Source organism: Podospora anserina, chromosome 5, assembly GCF_000226545.1.
Source record: "Podospora anserina S mat+ genomic DNA chromosome 5, supercontig 7".
Taxonomy (NCBI): domain Eukaryota; kingdom Fungi; phylum Ascomycota; class Sordariomycetes; order Sordariales; family Podosporaceae; genus Podospora; species Podospora anserina.
In genome coordinates, this window is record NW_001914840.1 from 37,044 (window position 1) to 46,705 (window position 9,662).

Here is a 9,662-nt window from a genome sequence, read left to right on the forward strand (position 1 = left end):
CATGTCCTCCCTCTTTTCCTACATCTCCACCGCCCTTCCCACCGTCAACTCTTCCAATGTCATCATCTGGGGCTTCTCCACAGGAGGGTACTACTCCCTCCGCGCAGCCCACACCCATCCGTCCCACCTCCTCGGCTCCGTCTCCCTCGGCGGCGGCTGCCACCACATGTTTGACGAGACCTGGCTCCGCAACGTCAACCATTTAGAATACCCCTTCGACCTAGCCCATACCCTCGCCCACAAGTTCGGTTACGGAGACAATCTAGACCAATTCATCAAAGAAGGCAAGAGCAAATTCAGTCTCCTCGACAGCGGGATCCTGGACCAGGAAAGTTGCAAGACGTTGGTGGTCAATGGTGACTTGGACGAGATCTTCCCGGTGGAGGATTTGTATCTTGCCGTCAAGGACAAGAACGGGAATGTGAGAAAGAACACCGAGTTCAAGGTTGTCGAGGGGAGGAAGCACATGGGGGAGCCCGAGAGCTTTGGTGTTATTCTCGAGTGGATTCATGGGCTGTGGGGGTTGAAGGCGGGAGTGGACGAGTTCAAGAAGGGCGTTTTGGAGGGTTTGCCTTTCAAGCCGAAATATTGAAGGTAGTGGTGAGACTTGATCAAGTTGTTGCATCGAATACCATGGCAAAGAAGCTGTGGCTGTGGAGAAGCTTGCAAAAGTTTTGGCCTGATTTTCAAGAAGATGCTAATGCACATGGTGATAATGTTCCTATATTGTCCAAAGCCAGGAAAAAAAGGAGAGAACCTATACGGAGCCCTTTATTTATCTTACCAACACCCCCCTCCCCCCTTGGATATAGAATCTAATTATATTGCGAAGGATGATTACTAAGGGTTGAAAGATATTCAATAGGCTTTAAAAGATAGTTAAGAGGCATTTAAAGATAGTTAAAAGGCGGTAAAAGGTAGTAAAAGGGTTAGAAGATAGTGAAGAGCCGTTAAAAAAATAATGAACAGGCCTTTAAAGATAGGTAAAGGGGCTTAAAAGTCAGTTTGAAGGCCTTAAAGAATAACGTAAAGGCGTTTAAAGAAAACTTAAAAGCTTATTATTTTTCTTTCAGGACCTAAAAACACCCGCTTATATCGCTATACGCGCTCTCACCCGCAAGTCGCATCTCCCACTGATTAATCAACCAAGCTTGGACTAATGGCTCTTGCGCCTCAACATCGAAAGCTTTTCAAAATCGTTCTGAACCACTGCCAGCTCCTGCTCCAGCCGTACCTTGCGAGATTCAAGTTTGGCAATCTCAACGTCACACCGCGCTCTTTCCCTGTCCATAAAGGCGACAGTTTCTACCAAAATATTGTCCGTACGATCGTTCCAAGCCTTTAGCGCATCCGTTTCGGCTTTCGTCGACTTCAGGTGTTCAAGGGTGAAGTTGCATGTCTTGAGCGCCTTACGTTTGAGGTGCCGCTCCATGTATTTGAGGATGAAGGGATCGCGCGAAAGGTCATATGGCTCGTCGTTGTCGACTTTCTTGTCGTCTGGGCCGGCTTCTTTTGCTATGCCTTTTCCCCTGACATCTGGTTAAACATTGCTTAGCCGTTCGAACCATGCGAAGGGCGCTGTTGGAGATGTAAGCAAACCTTTCACTGGTGTCGAGTTGTCGGAGGCGTCTTTCTTGTCTTGGAGGTCAACCTCCTCCTTGGTCGAGGCTTCATTACGAATCGTTTGCTGATCCATTACCGTACTGTTTCTTGGTAGCTGTTGCAACAAAGTCTGTAGTTGAAATTAAAACTGGGTGGCTAAGTCTGTGGTGGAACTGTGAAGATGGTGTTGGAGTTGAGGAAGAAAGGGAAGAGGAAGAGTTGACAGATGGGAGTGGGAGATAAGCTGCTGAGGTGCTGTGTCCGGGTCCGAGCAGGCGGCGTCTTGCCACACAGTTCCATGGGAAAGCACAGGGGTTAGCACAGCTGTGCAAACCGTGGATCGAAATGATGGAGGGTACGATCCAAAATGACGACCGTGGAAGATCATGGAGACGGCATCTAGGAAAGAACCCCTCGGCACAATAAACCTCCGCGGACTCGCCCAGGGAAGTCACACACCTCAGCGTTCAGCGGACGAGTCCCTTCAACCTCATGAGGAGGAGCGAGACCGCTGTTCTTTGTTACTATGCACGTTATGCAGCTTCCTCCACCTCTTCACAACAGCCATATATTGCCAACTCACAGTAAACCCAACCGCTCAACTAACCCTCCACCCCCAACCTCTTCGGCCCCCTCGCAACAAAAATCATCATACTCCCCACCACCTCCACCTCCACCTCCTCAAAAGCCGCCTTAAGCCCCTCCTCCAACTGTGCCCTCGTATCACCCTCATTCCCAAAAACCTTATAAACCCGATTATACAACCACAACGTATACCTCACCCTCACCCCCGCCAGTCCCCGGGCTTGATACTCCCTCCCGGGCAAAATAGTACACCCAACCAGCACCCCATCCCCCCTCAACAACCTCGCCGCCATCCCAAAAACCCCATTTTTACCCTCCGGTGCCGTGGTCCGCAGACAGTGAAAAAGGTTAAACATCGTCACAACATCATACCTCCCCTCCCCCAAACTCTTGGGTATATCCCCATCCAGCACATCATGAAGTACCGTCTCGACCGTAGCCAGCTCCCCCAACCGGCCAACCACAACCTCAATCCTCCTCCTTGCCTTCTTCAGCGTAGAAAGATTATTATCCATCAACGTGATCCTCATCGACTGCCTATTCCCCAGACAGGATTTCAGCGCCTCCGCAACAAAAAACCCCGTCCCAGCACCAACGTCGAGATGCTCCCAGCATCTGGCTTCTGTGTGTTCTGGCGGCGAGAAGTATTTCTGGAATAGTGGGAGTTGGACAGACTTTGTAGGGCAGCGCCATATTTGCGTCATGTTGTGGCCCAAGACGTGGATGTCGTAGTAGGAGAGGGTGAAGGCGTTGTAATAGGTTGAGGCGGGGGGCTTGCGGCCGTTGGGTGGGGGGTTCTCGTGGGGAGTCATGGGGAATCGTGCGATCGGTTAGAGGGTTTGGTGGCGTCGTCGAAGGGTGTCAAAGTGGTGATGGAGGGGGTTTGGACGCCGGTCGATGGGCGCGCTCGTGTCTTTTGAGGGTGTTGGTCTTTACTGACGATGCCTTGCCAGTTTTCCTTGTTGCTTTCTCGCCAAAAGAATATGCCCCAAAAATTCTTAAAGATGCGACAAAACCCGGTGAATATAGCGGTATCTCAGCGAGGAGAGAGAGGAGCAACTGTGGACAGGTATGTAAGGTAAAGTTCAATTGCTCCGAGAGGCAGTGAATGAAGGAAGGCGTGAGACGGAAATAGAAGCATGGAAGCCGCGTTGCGCCTCGTGGTCTTCACTATCTCCGTGGTCAGCGGCCATGGTGAATATCTCGGTTCCACTTTGGCGTTGCGATATGGTATAGTTGTCAGTTGCGGGAAATCTTGGTAGTTGTGGACAGGTATGTATATAAATAAGGCCGAAGGCCGGTGCTTCGAATTTCATCCGATATCTCCTCAACAATTGGATCAACTCGGGCCACGTCGTTCAACGGAAAAAGAAGCGCCTGGCGTGACATGGCAAACTTGCGGCTCGAAGTGTGTCAAAATGTGCAAGCGCTGCAATTCATCGCTGTCATTACTGGGTATAGACGCCTCAAAATACTCACCATCTAAAGCTTGGCCTTGACAGCACCCTTTTCCCTCTGCTCCTCCTCTTCTCTAGCCTCCTTGTTCAACCTCCGCCACATATCCTTCCGCAGCTCATGCCCATCCATAAACGCCCTAAACCACTCCCTCTGAAACTTTGGCAACCTCCTCCCCACACCATTCTCCGGCTCCCCCGCCAGTCTCCTCACATCCTCAAAATACTCCTCAAAATCCGGAAACACCAACGTAAACTTGACCCCATCCCCCCTAGCCTTGATCCTCTTCTCCTCCCACTCCTTCATCACCTCCACATTCGGCAGATTCGCCCTCCCCGCCAACACCCTCGCAGCCAAAACAGCCTGCCACTCAAAAATCTTAAACGTCAGCCCCGCACCGACAGCACCGACAAAAAGCAACGTTGGGTCTCTCTGGTACACCACGTGCTGATACAGCTCCGGCACGCGGTTGTTCCTAATCTCCACGTTTGGCAGAAACGGCATCGTCCACGTGTATCCCGTCCCAAAGATGATCGAGTCCACATTCGGAATGCTCTTCCCATCAGCCAAATGCACCGTCCTCGTCTTGGGGCACACAGACTTGATCGAAGGGTGTTGCTGAATCCTCGGGTGCTCAAACGCACCACCGCCAAAGTAGCCATTTGCCGCATGGCCGATGGTGATGGTATGGACTGGCAAATCGGCCGTTTTGGAGTGCGCGAGGTCGTAGGCGATGTCAGCTGCCGACACGGAGGCGCCTACTACAACCACGCGCTATATTCAAGTTAGAACAGGTTCCCGCCGCCGGAAATCCGAAGCAAAAGGGGCAAACAAACCTTGTTTTTGAAATATCCCCTCCCCCGAAAGTGCTTACTGTGAATCACACTCCCCGGCCGCCCCTTTTCAAACTCGTCCAGCCCGTCGATCGCGGGTATGTACGGCACCCAGTAATGCCCGCTCGCCACCACCACCGCGTCAAAGTACTCTGTCCACCAGTAATCTTTCTCCTTGCCCTCCTTTCGCAGCACGAGCTTCCACTCTGTGCCTACCTTTTCGGCCAGCTCGACGGTGGTGTTGTAGGACACCAAATCGTCGTAGTTGTTGCGCTCGATCAGGGACTTGATGTAACGCTGCATGACGGTCCAGTGTCGAAAAGGGGTTTCTGGCCCGTGGAGAATGATGGACTTGTCGGTCTTGTCGGCTGGGATTGGCTCCTGGCTGAAGGACATGGGGAGGTGGTCGACGTTGGTTTCGAGGTAGGGGTAGACGGAGGACTCGGTGAAGCGAGGGCGGTCAGATTTGGGTGTTTGGGCTGGGAGTTTGGGTGGGATGGGGAGGGGGGTGTCTGCGGTGCGGTTGGCGAGGGAGGGGAAGTTGGTGAGGGTGGGGGGGCGGGCTTTGTCGCCGATCCTGGGGATTCGTCAGGAGCTGAGGGTCAGAGATGGTGAGGGGTGCAAAGAAATTACCAGCATCCTCCGGCCTCTTCGCGCCTTTCAAAAACACGGATGATATCAAAGGTTTTTTCTTGGGCGAGAGCGTCAATGGCGATGGCGCCGGCTGGGCCGGCACCGATGACGGCGACGCGCTTGATTGGTGGGCGGGACATGGTTGGTTTGACTGGAAAAGCGAAGATATCGCGTAAAATGTGTCGGTGGTGATGTTTTGGAGCCGCGTGGCATTATGTATGTCTGCCACCTAGCCGTCCGGCCGTGTGGGTCGGGGTGTGATCCGGGCCAAGCCGGGGGTGGTTCGGGAACGACCCACCCTGGCGTATTGTGTTATATCACGCCATCGCTGCGATGGGGAGGTGAAGGACGCTTTTCCACAGCGACGGGGGACGAAGCTGACCGGAAAAAAATCCGAACTAATTTTTGGCTAGGGCAGAAGTATTTTGAAAGAAAAACGCCAAAGACGAAGTCGGCACCGGTGGTGGTGATTTGGTAGCGCCTGTGGCTGGCAAACAGAAAAAACAAAAATGTTGGTGTGCTAACAAACAACTACCGGTGACGTTTGGTGTTCGGTGAGCCAGGCTGCAGCGTTCCTGCCAAGACCTTCCCGATTCGCCCAGGCGTGGTCTGGGCCCTGTCAAATCGTCCCCCGTTTCCCAACTGCCTTCCATCTCCCCGACACCAGTTTCTTTTTCGTTAGACTAATGGCACATTGCGAACCAGTCATTGTTACAAGCTTCAAATTTTGACATTACGCAGCTATCCAGTTTCTTGGTATCGCCAGGACTCGATACCTGTTCCTGGATGCAGTAGTCGATTCTACCACAAACTTGACTTGGACGAGTTCAATGCCACAGAGGCAGTATGCTTTCTCGACAAGGCCGGAAATGAACAGCAACTCTGGCATTCCTTGAGAACTCTCCTCCTATTAGGCCCCAACATGATCCACTTACACCACACCACATCTCATCCCATCCCACAATGAATGCCGACTGGGCACCAGCACTACTTATCAGCCCTCTCCGAGCCCGGTCTCCGGGACGCCTTGCAGCGACTGGTCCCCGAGAATGCGGGTGGCCCGCCTATACCACCCAACTAGCGGGTCCGCACGTGGGAACTGCATCTCGATGCCATCCACGGCCTGGATCACGTCAACGCTGGCAACAAAGGGTTCCGACCGTTGGCTCCCGCGCCCCGAGCTGATCTTTGATCGGCAGTCGCTGCCGATAAAAGCAATGCCGCGTCTCCCTGTTTGTGTCACCGATTCCTCGGTGTCATCTAGCTCTTCAACCACACCGCCAAGCCTCGGACAACATGGCTCAACCATCCGTCGAAAAGGACACCAAGAAGAGCGGGAACGATGTGGACTCTGGGACATCCTCTTCTGTTGAAGAAGGATGGACAGAGTGGGATGAGGCCAAGGCCCGGAGGAAGTCCGTTTGTCTTAGCTTCCGTCTACTACGAAGCGCGGCGCTGACATCGTGCGTAGGGTTGACTTTTCCGTTTTGCCATTGTTGTTCCTTGGGCTTCTAGTCTTTCAGCTTGACCGGATGAACATTGCTAGCGCCTTGACTGGTGGCTTTGCAGAGGATATTGGTGTCTCGTTGGATACCGTCAATGCTGGCAACCAGATGATGTTTGCTGGTATTGTGCTGTTGGAAATTCCATCCAACCTTGCCCTTCAAAAGGTATGATCAAAGATGACGCTCAACGATAAGCATTTGCTGACCCCGTATTGCTAGCTCGGACCAAGGAAATGGATCGCAGGTCAAGTCCTGGCGTTTGGTACTGTGGCCTCACTGCAAATCTTCATCCATAACAAGGCCGGGTTCCTGGCCTCTCGGCTCATACTCGGCTTCTGCGAATCTGGCTACATCCCCGGTGCCATCTACACCCTCTCAACATGGTATGCCAAGCGAGAATTGGCCAAGCGGGTTGCTATTCTGTTCTTTGGCATGTTTGGCGCGAATGCAATTAGCCCATTGTTGGCCACCGGCATCCTGAAATTGGACGGTGCTGGGGGCTTGCATGGATGGCAATGGCTCTTTCTTCGTATGTTTTTCATCCCGACCTTGCCTCCGATTCGATGCTGACTGATCTTAGTTGAGGGCCTCTTTACCATTGTGGTCTCGTTCATTCTCATCTTCTTCCTCCCCGGATCCCCTGACATGCCAAGGCCGCTTCTCAGCCCAGGCCTGATCAGGTTTGATTCGAACGACCGCGATATTCTCCAGAAGAGGCTCGAAAGGGGCGATAATGAAAAGAAGGGAGGTGCGCAGGGAATGGAAATTCCCCTGCAGCTGGTGTGGAAGACTGTCACCCATTATCGGCGGTGGCCACATTTCATTTCTACCTTTTGCCTGTTCTCAACATGGAGTTCGTTGACCACCTACACACCTTCCATCTTGAAGTAAGTTATCCCCGCATATCCGTCTTTTAGCTTGGCTAAATATCTGACTGCAAACAGATCCCTGGGCTGGGACACTATTGCTGCGAATGCTTTGGCTGCCGTTGGTGCTTCCCTTTCGCTGGTCTTTGTCTTCATCTTTGCATACATCAGTGACAAAACCAACCTCCGCGGTGGCACTGTCATCCTTGCACAGGTCTGCTTTCTGATCACGCTGATCGTGGCAAGAGAAGTCCATCCACATGTCGGCCAATGGTCCCGATGGGCTTTGTGGACAGCTGTCAACGCGCTGGCCGTGGGGTATCACCCTGTCCACAACACATGGCTCCAACTCAACTGCAGAAGTCCAGGTGAACGGAGTATAAGTATTGCGTGAGTTCTTCTAGACCGAAAACGAACTTGCGGGGTTTTGCTGACAGGTGCAGGATGTGGGTCATGTCTGCCATTAGCGGGCTGATGGTTGGCACACAGTATTATCAGGCCGAGGATAGACCATTGTAAGCTGTGCTGCTCACTGCTGCACCTTGATCTATGCTAACGTTGTGTGCCTTAGTTACTCCAACGGTCTCCGCATTCAGATCATCATGGTGTCTGTTGGTATCGTCTTTGCCATCCTGCAGGTTGGGATTTACAAGGTGCATAATAAGAGAGTGGCTGAGGGGAAACATGAAGCTGATGAGGATGGTCAGGAGCCACAGATTTATGTCCCCTGAGTGGTGGATTGGCTCATGTTGTAAGAGGGATGCATTCGTATGGGAGAAGCGTGCAGTTTTCGTTTCATTTCACTCGTGGTTTAAGTGACAAAATCTGGTGGTGGACCTTCATGACCCTGGCGCGGAATGAATAAGCTTCGTCGATCCAATCTCATCGAAGTGAAACAGAGTTCTCGTATGTCTTGCAACGTGCTAGTGGTTCAGATAAAGTTTCGGTGCGTCCAAACCCAAAGATTAATGTGTCAGCCGACTTGCCGTGGCCAAGCAATGCAAGGACTATTCTTTCTTTCCAGGTCTCGAAGTCAGGATGCTGGTTCCTTACATCGTTGCGCGAGATAGCATCCTCCTTTCTTCTATCCCACCCCTTGGAGCTCTTGGAAAAGTCACCAACGACGCGCACTTGTTTAAAGACAAAACCATCCAGTTCGCAGATGCTGATTTGAGAAATCTTACCATCCTGCCCCAATTGGTCTTCAAGAGGCAAATTCCATCCACGCCATCGCATTATCGCAATGATATCAACCACAGCCAACAGAGAAACAATTGTACCAACTGCAGACTTGGCATCAGGTGTTGCCAGAAAGCGCACCATAGAACGAAGAGTCCCAAGTACAAAGACCCAGGATATGCCCCTCCGGTTAAGGTTGTGTAACATCTCACTTTTCCCGGGCTCCGGATAGAGCCAATAAGCTGTTCTGAATCGTCCAAGACCCAGCGAGCGGCGGACTATGGATATTTTGCGTGCCGGCAGATATGCGTAACTCTCCTTGTGTAACCAAGCATAACCTATCCTATCATCCCCCCAACCCCTAAGGATCCCCCTGCCACCCATCCCACTCCTCCGTCCAGCTCTCCTCCAAACCCGTCTTCTCATAGTACTCACTCCCAAACCGCAACGGCAAGCAAACCCCGTACGGATTTTTTTCTCCCTGCACACTCACCGGCGGGTGAATAAAACACGCTAACCCCTCCCTACACTCCCGTTTGTCCTCCCCCCCGCACCAATCGTCATTAGGTTGGCAAATCCCAGGGCCATCACAGGAAGGACCGCAGCCGCTATTGCGGGGATCGTCAGTGCAGTATTCTACTCTCTCGTCGCAGTTGTCGTAGAGGCCCCATCCGGCGCATTTGGTGTAGATTTTTTGCGTGGAGAGGTCGATTAGTTGGCAGGTGCCTGGGCAGCCGGGCCAGGAGGGGTCTTTGAGGGTTGTCCAGCGGGTGCAGGTTGGGAAGAGGGGGATGCATGTTAGGGGCGGAGCGCAGTCGCCGAGGTCGTAGTTGCAGGGAGCGTTGATCTCGGAAGGGGGAGTGGTTGGGAGGAGGCCCCCGAGGAGGATGGTTGGGAGCTTCATTTTGGGTGGCGGTGGGAGGGCCGGTGAGGTTGAAGGTTAGCTGCCTAGGCAAAGGTCGCATGGTGGTGTTAAATACTTGGTTGGAGGCACACGTCACTGT

The 9,662-nt window shown here is 52.6% G+C and overlaps 5 protein-coding genes across 5 annotated transcripts; 2 read left to right on the top strand and 3 right to left on the bottom strand.

Annotated features, from left to right (window-relative positions):
- Window position 1: 1 nt before the first annotated feature.
- Window positions 2-592, top strand: PODANS_5_11770 (uncharacterized protein; the record flags this gene model as incomplete). Its single annotated transcript, XM_001904396.1, has 1 exon — window positions 2-592. The coding sequence occupies one exon, from the start codon at window positions 2-4 to the stop codon at window positions 590-592; it is 591 nt and encodes a 196-aa protein (XP_001904431.1).
- Window positions 593-2,204: 1,612 nt separating this feature from the next.
- On the bottom strand, window positions 2,205-2,999 carry PODANS_5_11780 (uncharacterized protein; the record flags this gene model as incomplete). The annotated part of the gene is made up of 1 exon (XM_001904397.1): window positions 2,205-2,999. One exon carries the CDS (start codon window positions 2,997-2,999, stop codon window positions 2,205-2,207), a length of 795 nt encoding a protein of 264 aa, XP_001904432.1.
- A 670-nt stretch (window positions 3,000-3,669) lies between these two features.
- PODANS_5_11790 (uncharacterized protein) lies at window positions 3,670-5,248 on the bottom strand (the record flags this gene model as incomplete). Its single annotated transcript, XM_001904398.1, has 3 exons — window positions 3,670-4,416; window positions 4,479-5,052; window positions 5,109-5,248. 3 exons carry the CDS (start codon window positions 5,246-5,248, stop codon window positions 3,670-3,672), a joined length of 1,461 nt encoding a protein of 486 aa, XP_001904433.1.
- Window positions 5,249-6,640: 1,392 nt separating this feature from the next.
- PODANS_5_11800 (uncharacterized protein) lies at window positions 6,641-7,873 on the top strand (the record flags this gene model as incomplete). The annotated part of the gene is made up of 4 exons (XM_001904399.1): window positions 6,641-6,778; window positions 6,833-7,142; window positions 7,284-7,500; window positions 7,558-7,873. 4 exons carry the CDS (start codon window positions 6,641-6,643, stop codon window positions 7,871-7,873), a joined length of 981 nt encoding a protein of 326 aa, XP_001904434.1.
- Window positions 7,874-9,019: 1,146 nt separating this feature from the next.
- On the bottom strand, window positions 9,020-9,562 carry PODANS_5_11810 (uncharacterized protein; the record flags this gene model as incomplete). The annotated part of the gene is made up of 1 exon (XM_001904400.1): window positions 9,020-9,562. One exon carries the CDS (start codon window positions 9,560-9,562, stop codon window positions 9,020-9,022), a length of 543 nt encoding a protein of 180 aa, XP_001904435.1.
- Window positions 9,563-9,662: the final 100 nt, after the last annotated feature.